General features: G+C 42.2%; 3 protein-coding genes across 5 annotated transcripts in view; 2 read left to right on the top strand and 1 right to left on the bottom strand.

Moving 5' to 3' along the window:
- The window catches only part of SENP5 (SUMO specific peptidase 5), a 41,317-nt gene extending 36,118 nt beyond the window's left edge, over positions 1-5,199 (top strand). For both annotated transcript variants that reach the window (XM_082654289.1, XM_082654288.1), the window contains 2 exons: positions 952-1,002; positions 1,869-5,199. In XM_082654289.1, the coding sequence (XP_082510415.1) occupies positions 952-1,002; positions 1,869-1,979 (162 nt within the window). In that variant the 3' untranslated portion in view covers positions 1,980-5,199. The remainder of the gene's footprint in view (positions 1-951; positions 1,003-1,868) is intronic.
- Positions 5,200-5,637: 438 nt separating this feature from the next.
- On the bottom strand, positions 5,638-13,153 carry NCBP2 (nuclear cap binding protein subunit 2). 2 transcript variants are annotated; one of them, XM_082654153.1, is made up of 5 exons: positions 13,004-13,153; positions 10,937-11,118; positions 7,869-8,007; positions 7,187-7,261; positions 5,638-6,177 (listed from the first exon to the last, which is right to left on the bottom strand). In XM_082654153.1, exons 1-4 carry the CDS (start codon positions 13,079-13,081, stop codon positions 7,190-7,192), a joined length of 471 nt encoding a protein of 156 aa, XP_082510279.1. In that variant the 5' UTR covers positions 13,082-13,153; the 3' UTR covers positions 5,638-6,177; positions 7,187-7,189. The 2 variants fall into 2 exon arrangements, with proteins under 2 accessions (XP_082510279.1, XP_082510278.1); XM_082654152.1 differs by having other exon boundaries at positions 7,194-7,261.
- Positions 13,154-13,266: 113 nt separating this feature from the next.
- NCBP2AS2 (NCBP2 antisense 2 (head to head)) lies at positions 13,267-14,054 on the top strand. Its single transcript, XM_082654707.1, has one exon. The coding sequence runs from the start codon at positions 13,312-13,314 to the stop codon at positions 13,609-13,611; it is 300 nt and encodes a 99-aa protein (XP_082510833.1). The 5' UTR covers positions 13,267-13,311; the 3' UTR covers positions 13,612-14,054.
- Positions 14,055-16,535: the final 2,481 nt, after the last annotated feature.

Raw genomic sequence — 16,535 nt, 5'->3', positions numbered from 1 at the left:
AACCCTGTCACAAATATCAGTGTCTTCTGTTTTATGGGCACTGCTTTGTTTTCATAGTGTTTTTCTATGTATGATCTCATTTGATCCTTACAGTCTGTGAGGTAGGCAGGTCATTTAGGGATAAGAAGCTCTTTATTGTAGATGAGAAAGCTGAATCCTAGGTGTGAGCTTCCCCAAAGGCCATCAAAACTATTGACAGAGTGAAGTCTTTGAACTCAGGTCTATCCGGATCAAAGACACTGTTAAAAAGGCAGGGTCTTGAAATAAACCTTTAACCCAAACCCAAAGGGACAAGGCTTATTTGTTTATCCTTGAACTGTACTATATGCTAACTTCTAAACTTATGTTTTGTATTTTAAATAACCTAGTATATTAGTTCAAACCAGAACTGAACTTGTGAATATTCTGAATTTACCCAGTAGTATATGCAGGTATTCTAAATTTAATCAGGATCTTTCATATTCCAACACTTTAGGCAGAGTACAGTAACCAGTTCTTTGGAAAACATACTGCTTACCTTTACCATGTCTTTAAAAGAATAGGACAGAGTTGTGAAATATGAGATGAAAAGGGAAGACTACCAAGCAGCATTGTTACTACGTATTCAGAGTCCAGGCCATGCACTGCGTTCTCTGATCCACAATTCCATTTTGATTCCATTGTCAGTGAATTGATAGCAAAACTAATTATCCAAATGGAAGTTTTAAAATAGGATTTTATTTGATTTCCCACTTCTCATATTTAGGCAAAATGTTCTAAGTTGTGGTTGATTGATAGCTCTTTTCATGGCCAGATGCCTCCATAAACTCAAACACTTTGAATACCAGAGGTACACACCAGCTGTCTTGGATACAGACAAGTTTCCTGTCTTGCTCATTTTTCCATAAAAACAGCTTTTCTTATCTGAAGAGGAATACTTGGTTTTAATGATCGTTTTGTTTTTCCCCGTAGTGTATTCCACAACAGAAAAATGACAGTGACTGTGGAGTATTTGTGCTCCAGGTAAAGAAATAGTTTTTTCAGTATTTACAATTTATAAATTAAATTTATTGGGTTTAGGGAGAAGTGGGATCCCTCTGATGTATACAGGTACTAGGTACAGATAACAGAACACTTTTCCTCCCAACCCTCCTTTGTTGTTGGGAAGCAGTAGTTCTGCATTTTCATATATTATCATTAGGAAGAATCACCTTCTAAGGCTGAAGATGAATAATTGGTATCATCCATGTCTTATCAGAGGCTATTGGTAAGCCACATTGGAGACTGATGTGAATTTGTCTGTTTCATAGACCCTTGGCATTGGTAGTATTAACTATATTTTTCTAACCATTGGTAGGTGGTCTTTAACCACAGAGTAAAACCTAATTAGATTTTAAATAAGGGCCACATTTAAACACTGTGCTTTCTCATGCTGTAGATCTTAGGTCTCAAAGGGCTATTGAAAAAGTTGTTATACATTTATGAAGGAAATTATAGTACATAATCCATGAATTTAGAGATATCCGAAGATCTTGGAAGATGGGCTCACTCATGAGACTCACGTTTGTAAACAAATTCAAGTTCTCACTTAAAGGCCATGTTAGGTCTGGCTGCATTTTCAGCAGATTTCACCTTTAGAAGAACTGGAGCCCCTTCATCGGTATGGCTTTTCACAGTATTGAGTGGGGAGGGAGGGAGAATCCCAAGACATATACTTGCCTGGAAAATTGACTATAATTTGGAGGTAAACGTTTTAAAACATTTTTACGAGTTTAAACAAACTTTAACATTTGCCTTAGACCCTATTCTATTAGGTCTGCATCTAGTAAAATACATTAGGCTGGTACATAACTCCACGTGCCACTTAAGTGTTTCTGGGACCTTTGCAGTACTGCAAGTGCCTCGCCTTAGAGCAGCCTTTCCAGTTTTCCCAAGAAGACATGCCCCGAGTGCGGAAGAGGATTTACAAGGAGCTGTGTGAGTGCCGGCTCATGGACTGAAACTCAGCAGGGACTCTGGGAAGTCTGACCAAGTTGGAGCAGATGGTTTGTTACTTGAATCTCCAAACACTTATTTGAATTTTTACAGATATTTCAGATCAGTGGTGTTGGGCCACTGTTGTTACCTCAAATTTATTTTCTGCCCTTACTCATTTCCCTAGTTACTATGTACTATTTTTTAATGTTCAGTTTGGTTTCATTTTTAATTTTATGGATTCTGTGTGTGTGTGTCCCCCCATATTTAATATTTATTATCCAAACGCATGCATATAGACAGAGCATGCAGTGCAGAGTATTAAAAAAAAAAAAAAAAGCCTAGTAGATTTGGTGCAGCTTTTGAAACTTAGTTAGATGTGAACTGAATACAGGTTTAAATTTTAATTCCAGAACCTATAAAAATGCAGGATGTTTTTGATACAACGTAACTCTGAGAATAGTAGATGTTCCCTGGGGCATAAAGGGTAGCTAGAAGGGGTTTCAGACAAAGCCAGTCCTGTTTTATTTTTACCAGCAGCACCTTACACTGACTTCCCTCTCCAAGTGAGTCACATTCCTTTTGAAGGGTGAAAAGGAAGTGGCCATAAACTGACTGGTATGTTCTATTTATGGAGGCACACTTGTAAGCACAGTGCCTGCTTTGGGAAGAGTTGATTAAGGTATGAGAAAAAGACAGCGACCTTGAGGGTCCATTTATCTTCACACATGAGAGATTTCAATCTTGGTTTTAAGAAGCATTTATAATAAATGCTTTAATCTTACAAAGGCTTTTGCTGGAACACTGATTCCCTGGATTTTTCTGGTTTTGACCCATTAAAAAATTAGTATCTGTCAAAACTAGTGGTCAAACAAATGAGAATTCAGCCTTTCTACAGCAGTTGTTTCCCATATGGAAGAAATTCAGATTTGCCAAATACCTTTCTATTTCAAGGGTATTTAAAATATAAACATTCAAAACCGCAGACTGACTTCAGGTATTTTGCACGTGGGTGGAGAGGAGAGAACAGGAAAGGTATTAAGGGAGACATGAAACTGTGGGAGTACAGCAAATGTTATGAGTTTTTTCCCTCTTATTTCTCTAGTGATCTCAACAGCATGCAGGGCTCATCTGCCTCTGCTTGACCAACCCTGAGACTCTAGCACAGGAGTCCTTTTTTTTGCTTCCATGAACCTCATCTTCTGGGGGAAGGCAGAAGTGGCCCTGTCCTGATTTATTACCCTTGGCTGCATTAGGATTAAAGTAATGGATCTTGCATCTTTAATCTAACAAAGTTTTGTGATATTGGAAAGGAAAGGAAATAGGGAAAGATGCATGTTAAACTACATCTTTTCTGAACTGGAGGAGGAAAAACAACAAACGTGTATACAAGAAATTCAGAAGCTTGTACAGAAAAATACCAAGTAAATGGCAGAAGATGCTTTGGTTTATGCCTCGTTAGGTGTGAGGTGTTGAAAATAAAAAGCTAAAATGTGCAGTTTAACTTGGCCATAAGGTAGGGCTGACTGCCAGCAGTTGAGGGTGGAGTCAGAACATGTTTACATGCAGGGTTCCCATCCCCAGACATTCCAAGCACCAACACCAATGTTTACATTGTAAACAGCCCCAGCACTTTCCTAGTCACTCAAACTCTTTAGTATAATATAAAACCAGGTCAGTATTTCTTATTGTGCTTCAAGTCATTAAAAAGACTGCTATTAGAGGCACTTTGTGCTGCTACAGGTAGGGTTGTATCAGCATTAGGAAAGGTGACAAAATGGGTTGGGTGTCTTCTTGAGGTTTTCAGGCATAATTATACAAACATGAGATTTTTCAAACCTGTATGTGAGACATTTGCCTTTTTTTTTTTTTGTAATGGGTAACTAGACTATTGATTTAAAATGTCTTATACTTTAGAGCTCCGTATCTCGTATCTCACTCTCTGACAGAACGAGGCATACAGAAGAGACAGAATTGTGTTCTGGCCAAAATCTTAATGCCCAAAGTTTCAGTTGCCATTTCCTCCACTCTGAGAAATGGTCATGCTCTTAACAGGGAGGCAGACAGAATCTAAGGTGAGCTGTCCCAAGTCCAGGGTGCCTTTCACGTCCAGTTTAGTAGGGCACCTTGAGGTACATCGTCCAGCATGCTTTAGCTTAAATGTCAAATATTTTAAGTCTGGTTAAAATGTTTCTCTGTTGTTCACGAAACTTGCTTCAGCACACATAGTTGCTTCCCCCCATCTTGAGATTAGGTGCAAACCTCTATTTAGCCCAAGCCCTAAGTTTAGAATGGCCTTTATCCTGATGTTTGCAATAATGGCTTCCTTGCAACAGAAATTTTGGAAATACAGTCTGGGCTGTTGGTAGAAGAGACAGGCATTGTTTTACTCTCACTAGCTTGGCACTGAGTTGTTTGGGTGCCCTCAAGGTGGGCAGACCTTATGCTTTTGGGGTTGAGGGCAGGCCTTATCAAACTAAAAGCTGCTTATGATGTGCCTTCAACAAGCTGCTCAGTCCTCTCCATCAGCAAATTTACCAGTCTGTAGTTGCTTTTATCCTTTTGTTAAATCTATAGCAATGAATGTAGATTTAGTTCAACCTTTAGTTAAGTTCTACTCAAGAATCATAGAGAACCAACCTTCTCTTAAGGAAGGGATGCACTTAAGGAAGGGAGAAGCAGCAGTTGCTGCCAGTAATCCCCAAATCATTTGTTTTGGCTTTGCAGTTTGTTTTCTACTTATCATTGAATATGATTAACATTGGTCACCTTGAATTCATAGTTGGAACAAAATAACAGACCTAACTGGGACACAGCCAGCACTAGCCTAAGTTGAGCTGCCCCTTTTCTTTGCAGTTGTGGTATACTACTTCCCTGGGTTAGAAGGAATAATTGGGAGCTCTGGGTGAATCAGACTCTTCAGGCGAGAACCGGTGTGTTAATAGTGTGAATTAGATATCCTGATTACCTGCTCTGCTTAATTGTTATGCAACTGAACTAATCAGCAGGTGTAAAGCACATACTTTGTTTTGTGCTAGGCTCTGCCTCCTGGCCTGTAGATAATTAAGAAGACCTAGGGAATGCCATCAGAAGTGCTAATTGTATTTGGGTGTTAACAAAAGCAAATCTAGACAAGCTGTCCACTTAAATGGTACCTTTTGGTTAGAAAAAAATTATTTAAAGATTGTGATCATGTAAAAATCACTCAAACCTTCTAGCAAAAATATTTTTTTGAAAAATAAACTAAATGCCTTTATAAATGTGTGTTCTCTTGTGTTGGATAAAATGTACTGTTTGGTAATTTTTCCCAGTGACATACCAGTCACGACAAGGCTCATCTATTAACAGTGACCAGTGTGGGCTCTAAGCAGCCCACACTGTCCATTAGTAGCATTTTTTGCAATGATGGAAATGTTCTGTATTGGCATCCTACAAATTCCATTATCTACAACAGCCATTAACCACGGGTGGCTATTGAGCATCTGAAATGTAGCTAATGTGACTGACTGAGGAACTGTTTTAATTTAGTTAATTAGCTACATGTGGCTAGTGACCAGCAATATTAGTAACTGTCAAATTAAAATGGACATGCAAATTCTGCATACTATGCATAGATTTCCCCCCAAAAATGTATTCCAGAGTAAAGACCGCTTCAATGTCATTATCGGTGAGGAAACACAGACAATAAGTTGGTCCAATTTTATTGAAATCTGTTACAGAAGACAATTCAAATGGGAACCACTGTGGTTTTAATGCCTATAGAAATCTGAGTTACGTTTTACTGCAAAATATAAAATACATTAATTCAAACTACAGTGTAAAAAAGATTTTAATTAATAATGAATTGTTTGTCCTCATTAAATTAGATATTTGCAAATGTTTTCCTAAATACAACTAATTTAGAGATATCTTTCTTTTAAAGTTCAAATAGCCAGTTTAAATTTGAGAAAACATACACTTACTGTAACATGAAAGATGTTCAACTGAGATACTTCAGCCCCAACTTCACAAACTACTGGAAATTAGGAGATACTTTGTTGCTAGATGAAAAAATATCACTTACATCAGGGAAAATACTAGACTACCAGTTTAAAATGAGCAATAGTTCACATAATATTAGAGAAATTCTCTCTTGCCTTACAAATGCAAAATAAATCCTCCAGACTGCCTTCTCTGTAGAGACCACCAGCTCACTACCCAGGCTCTGAAACTCAGCACAGTTAGCTAGGGAAAAAACAAGACAGACTTCAGTATGAGAATGAGCCAAAACATTTCCCGAGGGAAGCATTTCTGATTTTGTTAAGTATTCTCTTGATCTTTAAGCTCTTTTTTTAAAAAACAAAACAAACAACCCCACTCAATTCCCAAGATCAGTTTGAAAATGAAAAATATAGATCTGCTGGCTCTAACAACCTTCATCATGTCAAGGCACTGGTTTAACTCACATCTCCTGATATTTCCTCCCCATTTCCTACTGAGAGCGTCCCCCCCTTGCCCTTAGAGTAGTTGAGGTTCCCTCTAATACAGACCCTTGGTTTTTTTAGCGTTAGTGAAAACATATTTTGAAAAATGTGTTTAGTAAATACCCTTCAAGTCCTGACCTAATTTCCTGATATAAAAAGCACATAAGAAGTGGTGTCCCCTGCGACTGTCTAAGGCTTACCCAACTATTTAGGAAGTTCCCTTGACTCTAAGTTTGCCTTTAGAGGTTAAAATTCAACATAGAAAAAAATTCAGTTATCAAAATCTATTCCTAATTTAGAGTAAAGCTACATTACACAGCAAAACTCCACTTATTAAACTTTATCCCATGCAAACTTAAAATTATAAAAATAGGAATTCCAGGCCCCACGGTAGACCATAAACCTACTTAGATGCAAACATGGTAAACACTTAAAAATTTTTTTTCCATTCTTCCTAAAAGAAGTGTGTTTTGGCTGATAGAGCAACATAACACATGAAGTCTGTTGCTAAGGAACACAATTTTTGACCTGGTAACAAATCATTCTGGTAATCTGACACACAACCAAGATGTTAAGACTATAGAATTAAAGGCATTCTTTTGGATTCTGTCCTTTAATAAGTTTTTAAGTGGAAAACCATGAAGAGCCTTCCAGCTCAGTAGAGACATATTAAATAAAGCTTGGTAAAAATAGGTAGGTTCGCAGACCTTGGGAATGCACATCAAATTCAACAGGCCAAAGGAGTGAGTTTTTCATGACGGGGCTCTCACCACTCACTGGTTTTGGGCCAGTTTTCCATAACCTCCTCTCCCAGCATCGTAGTCCTGACGATACTCATCTCGCACCTTAATTGAAAAGAACATGTTACAGTATAGAGAAGATGAGTGTAACAAACATGCTTCCTAAAATGTGTCAAATAACTACGCCTTTTCAGGTGTCATGATGTGAACATTTCAAGCAGAACAGAACATAATTTTAAGCAACTGATAATATAGCTCAACTGCCCTGCAAAATTATTTAAGACTACCTAATGGTGTTTTACCAAACACCAGGTTCATACTCAGCATTCAAAGATAGCACGTTGCAAAGAATAAACTATTTTAAAATAACAATGTAAAAGTCATTTTACTGCATTTTGTTTTTGTTCAACACTCTTGGCAGGTGGAGAACATTTAGCCCCTAGCAGAAGTCCAATTAATGGTTGCTTGTGATGTAGATAATATACTACTTAATGGTTTTTAAAAATAATTTATCATCACTTCTCAGCCTTTTGGCTAAGATCAAGTATAAAAATAATTTACCAACCCCAATGGGTGGTTTTCAGATTCACTTCAAGCCAAGGTTATAAGCACAAAGTTATTTTCAAAAGAGCAAATACAAATTGACAAAACACTTGTCATTTAGGACTGGAATCCCAGGCAAAGGCTGAACCCAGAGAACCTTTCTGCATACCTGGCCCCCAGAACGCCCACGGCCATACTGCCTGCCCTCCTTAAAGCCTGCGTCCCAGTCTGTGCGAATGATCCGGTCATCCAGACGAGTTCCATTTATGTACCGCATGGCATTTTCTGCATCTGCTCTTAAATAGTATCTTAATTATAATTATTAAGGAATTAGCATTTCTCCAGATATTTTTGTAAACAGAGGAAGCAACATCTAAATGAAGCTGAGTTAAGAAAAAGTACAAAAACTAATCCAACCAGATGGAGTTCAAAGACAATAATTTGTCTTGCACAGGCCTGTTTGAGATTGGTCCAGAAGCAGTCAAAAATGACACTTATCCGTGGCTACACTGATGATTTTTTTGATAATCCTGTTAAGTATCTGGTTCCACTGTCTCCATATTTTGGTTTGCAAAATATAAAATATGTTCAGTGCAGGTTTTAACCATGAACTGTTATCCAAGAAAACAGCATCTTTGGGTTCCCTGAATATGAAGCTGTATATTCAAGAACCTTACAAAGAGGTCACGGTACATATGGATTGCCATTGCATTTCATTAGAAGGAAACACTCAAAATATCACTCACATTAGTAGTTCCAAATCAGATCTACTAAATCTGTCTTTGGGGTGCTATTAAAAAAAAAAATCTCTGTAAGTAATACTTATGATCATTAGCTGGGTTTAGGAAATACTGATCTGGACTTTTTCCCCTTGTCTTTAATTACACAGGTAGGGAAACACTGAAATTCCAGTGTCAGCATCTACACAATGCCTAGCACACAGTGGGCATTCAATAATTTTTTGTTGAATGAAATGAATGCTAAAGGGCAAACTGAGGAAAAAAACACAAACAATGAACGGTAGCCTTTCAGGTATTTGCCATCATGATTGTTGATCTCTGACCTTCAAGGCAGATGCAAAAACACTCCAGTTCTTAGAGACTGGTTATTATCTAGTATTTTCTTTGCCTTTTCTGTCCCCCGTGAACTATTTTACAGTACTGCCACCAGAGGCAAAAGTAAAACCTAGGCACTCGTCCCTCATATCTGAAGGAAGAGTGGGAAAAGCTTGCAGAATCCAGAAATCAGATACCGAAATCAAAAGTGGGGCTTCTGGGACTTCCCTGGTGGCGCAGTGGTTAAGAATCCGCCTGCCAATGCAGGGGACACGGGTTCAATCCCTGGTCCAAGAAGATCCCACATGCTGCAGAGTAACTAAGCCCATGCGCCACAACTACTGAGCCTGCACCCTAGAGCCCACGAGCCACAACTACTGAATCCCATGCGCCGAGAGCCCGTGCTCCGCAACGGGAGAAGCCACCGCAATGAGAAGCCCGCGCACCGCAACGAAGAGTAGCCCCTGCTTGCTGCAACTAGAGAAGGCCCGGGCACAGCAATGAAGACCCAACGCAGCCAAAAAATAAATAAATATACATATTTTAAAAAAAGTGGGGCTTCTGGTTCAAGCTGATAGAGCACGTTTTCTCTTCTTTACTTCTCAAGGCCCCCATTAAAACAGAAAAGAAACACGTATACAAAGAAGAGAAGAGACCATAAGCAGACTAGAGATTCAACAGAAGGTGAAGAGTACTAGTGGATGAAACAAAGTCACAGTGCGAAATACCCTTGAAAGGGCTTAAAGGAGACAGCAAGCCCAGGAGGCTTTTTTTTTTTTTGGTACGCGGGCCTCTCACTGTTGTGGCCTCTCTCGTTGCGGAGCACAGGCTCCGGACGAGCAGGCTCAGCGGCCATGGCTCACGGGCCTAGCCACTCCGCGGCATGTGGCATCCTCCCGGACCAGGGCACGAACCCCTGCATTGGCAGGCGGACTCTCAACCACTGCGCCACCAGGAAAGCCCCCAGGAGGCTCTTAATTCCAAGTTGAATAACAAGTGAGGCTGCATATAGGGTTTAATTAAAGGTGTCTATGTGGGGAAAAGACCTGTTAACAGAAAGGCATTTAATCCCAGGCAAATAAAAGTAAAATGATAGGGATCTGAACTGTCTGGAGGAACTAGGGCATTGTCTTTAACATTAGCAAGCCAAATAAAATCCCTTTTCATTCTAGCATTTGAGAAACCCACATGTCCCAAAGGCAAGGCAGCAACTTAAGAAGTTCTGCCTGGGGAATTCCCTAATGGTATAGTGGTTAAGACTCTGCACTCCGAGCGTAAGGGGCCCGGGTTTGATCCCTGGTCAGGGAACTAGAGCAGCAACGAATCGTGTGCTGCAACTAAGACCCGGCGCAGCCAAATTAATTAATTAATTAATTATTTTAAAAAGTAGTTCCGCCTAGATCCACATAGTCTTTTTTCCCCTAATTATGATCAGAAATCCAGGGATCACCAGAAACTGAAGGAAATTTTACGGCATAAATACAACCAAAAGAAACAATTCAGGGCACAGAAAAGAAAATTCAAGACACGGTAGATCAGGTCTGGAAAATTTCTCAAACAAAATGACCGAAAAATATTAGTTAAAAAACAAAACATCAAAGGATAAATCCAGAAGGTCCAATATTTGGAGTTTCCAGGGAGAGAATACATGGTCACAAGTAAATATAGCTTTGGTTTTGACCTATAAAATCAAGCTATATACATCTACATAATGAAATACTATACAGTTGTTTTAAAAAGAGGTAGATCTACATATGCTAACATGAAGCAATTTCTAAGATAGGTGAAAAAAAAATGAGTGCATGCAGTACGCTACCACACATCCATAGGATTACTTCTGGAAAGACCCACGAGACTCGTAACTGATTGTCTCTGGACTTAGAGTGGTATAGGGCTTTCATTTTCACTATGCTCTGGACATTTTGAAACACCATAAGCATATACATTTTCAAAGATTATTTTTCTTAATCAACTATGAAAAAATGGATTTCAGAAAGAATGTTAATGTTAATAGCTTTCCCAGTGTAAGAGTATAGGCACACTGGACAGAAGGAAGGAGAGGCAGAGATAAGTGTAGGGATGCTAATCAACGAATATCCTCACTCATCTTGTAAAATAGGGTACCAGCCACTCTGGGCCCCACCTCTGGCCAACAGCTACATCAAACACACAGGAAGGATACTCCACAAAGCAGAACCCACATGCTGTTTTCTTCATTTTATCGAGGCCCATGATGATTTTCTTTATGTCACCACTTTTGCTGAAGAGTTCATAGATTTGTTCTTCAGTTGTATAAAAGGAAAGATTTCCAACATACAATGTACAGCTTTTCTTCAGCAATTTTTCCTGTTCTTCATTGTCACCCTAGAATTTCCAAGAGCAAAGTGAAAAAAGAAAGGCACAAAACAATGTGAAGCGTATGCTCCAAGTTATATTTTTTAAAAGCATGAATATACATGGATACCACACACAAGAAACAGGTAATATGTCTGCCTCTAGGGAGAATCAAGGGACTGCAAGTCAGATCTCCATGTATGGAAGTCTCATTTAATTCTCAGAGTTGAATGAAGTAGGTCCTAATTTATTATCCTCATTCTACCTGAGGGAAGACAGTTAAGTAGCTTGTCCAGGGTCACACATATAATCAGTAGTTGTAGCTGGAATCCAAACCCAGTCTTATCCCCAATCCCATACTTCCTTAAAAGTTCACAGGACAAGAGTCATTTTAACGATACATTAAAAATAGGTTTTCCAGGACTCTGGAATGAGACATTAAATAAAGTAGATTCACTTTATCACTGCTGTTACTGATTTGTTAAAATTATGGTCAAGAAGCATTTTCCTTTTTCCTTCTTTTCTCACACATACAAGTCATGTCCCACCAAACAGCCTACAGTTTAGGACAACTGGTATAAGTACTTATTTAAGGTACGATAATAATGTGGATCCCATTCAGGAAACACTGTAGAAATTCTACAAGACAGTATCTTACTACTATCTAAATGAAGCTATAGGCTTTAGACTGCAGAGATAAACAACAGCAAAAGTTGAATCCTTTCACTGTTTTAATCTTGCAGGATGCTTGAAATTCAGGATGGTTATGATGTGGAACTTTCTAAAGTAATGAGACCTGTAAAAGTGATAGAATGAAAAATCATGCCTGGCATACAGTAAGCATTTAAAAACAGTTGACTGCGTGAAAATCTAAGATCCTTCTCAATTTGACCTCAAATTTCCATTTCCCTACCCTACTAATGCATTTTAAACATTCTCCACACCTACCTTCTTCTGTATGTGACCCCTCCTTTCCCCGTCACAGGGAATTTTCTGAATCCTCACAGCCCCTCCCTTTCCACTCATCATTTCTGCCTAGATTATGATCACTTACCTCCATTGTAAATCTGTACATTTACAGTCCTTCCATTTACAATCCCATAATCCCTAGAGGATTATGAAGTCTTAGGGTGTGGAAACTGTCTTCCCTCTCTAAGGTTTAGCAGAAGGCTTCAGCAACAGCACTCAATACAAATTTACTAAACAACCACTAGTTAATGAGTGTCAGTCACCTCCACCCCATCCCCGCCTTTGCTGATACTGAAGAACCCACCTTTAATAGCTGTAGCAAACGAAAATTTCCCTCTTCTGAAACCCAGCAGTTCTCCGATCTTGACATCCAGACACTTAACATGCTGGTCCCCCCTCTACACTCCAAGGGCTCCCTAAAAGTGGAGGCAGGGCTCAACTGTGTCTGCCACTCACCACGTACAACTTGTGGAGGGCCGTTTAACTAGCCCAAGGAGAGGACGCGAAACGCCAAAGCGCAGTTTGGCTGATGTAACTGAAAATTTAAAAATAATTAAAAGCCCCGGTATCTGGGTCAGGATGGCGCCTCCACATGCTCCACGTGTCAAAAAGACACCGCTTTCCCTCATCATAAAGTCACCTTCCCGCCGCACCGTTCGGGAAAACCTGAGACGCCAGTACTACTGCCGCCCGTCTGCACTGCCCCGGGGATCAGGCAGCGGCTGCTAGGGAATGTGAGAGCGAGCCTCAAATTCCCTGCCTACGAGAGAAGAGGATTCAGTGATATCCAAACGCCCTTTCAGAATCCATTCCACAGCAGGCACCGAGGCTTCCCTTCGCGTTTCGGGATACCAGGGAATGGGAGACGACACAATGAGACAAGAGCAAACCAATTCTCAGCCTTCTGGCCCGGGGCCTCCCCTTCTCGCTGCCCCGCTTGCCTCACCCGGAAGTGCTGGTCCCGGTACTGGCTCAGCTCGACGTAGGAGTCGCTGCGCAGCGCCTTCAGGAGGCCACCCGACATAACGCACAGATTTCGGTCGAGGACGCCGCCACTGCGAGAAAAACGAAGCCGCCCCGGCGGTAGCGGAACCGGAAACGCTCGGAGGCCGCTGTGAAAAGTCTTAATCCCGTGCTCCAATCCCAGCGCGGCAGTGTCGTCATCCGGCGGCGCCGGCGCAGACGTGGTCCGTAGTCAGGCGTCGCCGATCAGAAGTGAGAGCGGCGTGCTCTGGATTCCGGGACGCTCCGAGGATGATTCTACGGCGGCTGCTGGCCGCCCTGTTGCACAGCCCGCAGCTGGTGGAGCGTCTCTCTGAGTCGCGGCCCATCCGGCGTGCGGCGCAGCTCACCGCCTTCGTACTGCTGCAGGCCCAGGTACACGGGCAGGACGCGGCCCGGCGCCTGCGAGCCCTCGCGGCAGGGACCGCGGGCTCCCTGGGCTGCCGCGCTGCCCGCTTCAGAGACACCTTCATTCAGGAGCTACGCCGCAGCCTCCGGGAACGCCCGCGGCCACCACCAGGTAGCCAGAAGGGCCCGGGAGCAAACCCCTAAACCCAGGCCGGGCCGAGTCGAGGTCGCCTGCTTTCCCTTCCGGGCTCGACACCGGCCTCGGCGCTATGAAGTCCTCCCGGACACTACGCATGGCTTGGAATCCGGACTCAGATGGTCCGCCTACAGAGGTCCCGCTCATCAGAGAGCCCAGGCCATACCAACACCCCTGGTGAAGGGAGCCCTGTGATCGGTCGGGACACAGCGTATGAGGAAAGCCCCCGAAGCCTGACAGAAGTAAAGACTGGTACCTGATACACCGCGCGGGCAGAGCGCCATGGACCAAAGTACAACCGGAAAGAGGATCTGCCCTCTGAAATGGGACTAAAACTAGTGATGTATGCTGCTGCCTGTGCACTGATATAGCAGGACACTACTTCCAGGGGAGATCCTGGATGAAAAGACAATCCTGCAGTTGCCAAAATCCTCTGATTAAATGTGTGAGCTGAGAAATGGGTATTGTTACTGGACAAGGTTCTTTTGCCCCATGCGTAGAAAGCCAAACGCTGAGATGCAGAGGTTTGCAGCAAAGAGAGGGTTAACGCTCAAGGCAGCTAAAGGAGGAGGAGAACTAGTCTCAGATCCGTCTTCCCCAAGGCAAGGGGCTTCGGGTATTTTGGGGATAAAGAATAAAGAAGCAGGGCGGCCTGAGACGTGGGGAGCGTGGGGAAAGGTGATTGGAGAAAGGTGTGATAATTGTAGTTCTGCACAGGTGTAACTAAGCCACATGCATCTGCAGCTTGAAAAATGGAGGCTTTAGCACCACCTGCCTCTGCCGGTGGAGTTTTCGGCCCTCTGATGTCAAAAGGTCAGGAGCATGCCCAGAGCTTGAACTAGACACAGCCAACTGCAAATTCCTGGAAAACAACTCCATCAAACATCTTATTGTTTAGGCTTTGTGCTGCTTGGAGGCCTTGTGAGTCTTAAAATGACCTTGATTAGTGAAGGCAGGTGAAATGGATTGACTCATTACCCATGGTTTCAGTGTGAGCTCCCTACTTCTCTGGCAAGGTGGATTTAGGATTCCTGGGGACTTGTAGGCCTATGGTAATAGTAGTTAGCACATATTGAGTACTTACTCTGTACTGGGCACTTGCTAACTGCACTCTGTGTGGGTTATCTCACTCCTTAAGACAACTTTCATATGAGGAAGTATAAGGCTACTTAAGTTGCCCAAGGCCTTACAGAGTGGAATGTGAATACAGGTGTTTGACTCCAGGGCCCACGTCCCTAATCACATTTACCCTGACCTTCAAAGCCTCCCTTCCCTGCCACCAACCACTATCATCACTGGGTGTTAGGACAACTGCCTACCATGGAACAAGCTACCTAGATTCCTTGTCCCTATTTTAGAGGGTCTGGGATGCACTCTAAAGGCTATGCTCCAGCTAACAAACCCACGATTAGGAAATCCATTGTATGCATTGATTGTCTCTAATCAGGCTACACAGTTCATCTTGCAATCTAGAAAGCTCGAAGCCCAAGAAGCTTTTAGGCTGGTGACCAGTTTGTACTCTGGCATTCTGATAGTCACTGGATAGGGTGGAGAAGCAAAAGCAGCCTGTCCTCCACTTTCCTAATGGTCAAAGTTCTGATTTGACATTCCATCCTCCAGTCTTCCCATCAGAGGGGCTTCTATTTAATCCTCTCTGAGGCCAGTGTCCCACTCTCCTAATGACAGAGTTCTAATTTGGCATCCTACCCTCCTGTCCTCCCTCTCCCAGACCAGAGGCAACTCACTGGACTCTCCTTTGACCTTGGCAGTGAGGAGCCAGAGGAGCTTGTTCATTCTACTGCCTTGTTTGCCACATTGGTTTCAATCCCACTCCTTGGTCTCTGGATCTGAATATCAGAGGAGCAGAATGTTAGCTGTCCCCAGCCCAATCCCTTACCCTCCACATAAACAAGCACACTCACAGTTGGGTCTTTTTCTAGACTAGCAGAGACAAAAAGGAAGTGCAAGAAGCAATGAAGCTTCTGGACAAGCTGGCCACTTGGTAAGAAAGGAAGGAAAGCAAGAAATGAAGGCAGTTTATTTTTTGCGGAAGAAGTGTGAAGGAACTAATTTCCCTCCGTTTTTGTAAAAGGAGCCTGAGAGCAGAGAGAGAGAACTGGGTCCTTTCTGCTCCAGCTAGAGGAGATTTGGATGCCTTCCCGCTTTGTTGGAGAAGCCTCCAGTGTTCGTAGTCAGTGGCTTGTCATCCCACCAGGTACCCTATTACTAAAGAAGCAGACCAAATTCTTCCCACCATCCCCAGTGACAACAATCTCCCAACATACCTTTCAGGCTCTTCTGAGCTTTGTCAGAAAGTGAAGCAGGGAAGTAACTCACTCCACTATCCTGCAGGACAATTCCAAATCACCCCTTGGTGCCACACAAATCTAGATACCAACACTTTACAGACAAATTTGTTACAGGTCATATCACTACAGTCTACACGGACTGCTACACCAACAGCTCCTCCAGGGAATTCTGAGGTTGTGAACCCAACTGGGGAAGAGAAGCCCAGAGGAATTTGGGACCTTTGAATCTGGGGTGTCTCAAGGTGGCATTTGGTTTTATCTGTTGGGCAGAAAAGCCATCTTTGGCTGCAAAGTAAATAAGTGCTGTCGGGTGCCAGAGATGATGCTAAGCAGTACAGGTAGGAAAACCAATCTGAAGTTCGTAACAAACCAACCAAAACAACAGTGAACTGTCATGAACAGGTACTGTAGAGTTTTAAAGAGGGAAATATCCGAACAGCCAGCTGAACAGCCAGCTCAGGAGAGAGATCCTTGGCATCTCCTCCCAAGTTGAGTAACATCATTTTAGTAGTTTGAAATCAGCCACGGTAAGAGTATTTACACCACACAAGTCAGAAAACACTACAAATGGGGGCTAGTTTGCCCTTAGAGAACGGGTTGCTAAACATTTACTAGCATGGCAC

This window comes from Grampus griseus, assembly GCF_964374135.1.
Source record: "Grampus griseus genome assembly, chromosome: 5".
NCBI lineage: Eukaryota > Metazoa > Chordata > Mammalia > Artiodactyla > Delphinidae > Grampus > Grampus griseus.
The sequence above is the reverse complement of the archived record's forward strand: the minus strand, read 5'-3'. Positions and strand labels throughout refer to the sequence as shown.

What these genes read in the sequence shown, in the direction of transcription:
- NCBP2 (XM_082654153.1), bottom strand. Translation starts at nt 13,081, where the DNA reads ATGTCGGGTGGCCTCCTGAAGGCGCTGCGCAGCGACTCCTACGTCGAG. An exon ending in ACCGGGACCAGCACTTCCGG is followed by an intron (nt 11,119 to 13,003) that starts GTGAGGCAAGCG and finishes TGGAAATTCTAG; the next exon opens with GGTGACAATGAAGAACAGGA. An exon ending in TGTGGGTTCTGCTTTGTGGA is followed by an intron (nt 8,008 to 10,936) that starts GTATCCTTCCTG and finishes ATTATAATTAAG; the next exon opens with ATACTATTTAAGAGCAGATG.
- NCBP2AS2 (XM_082654707.1), top strand. Translation starts at nt 13,312, where the DNA reads ATGATTCTACGGCGGCTGCTGGCCGCCCTGTTGCACAGCCCGCAGCTG.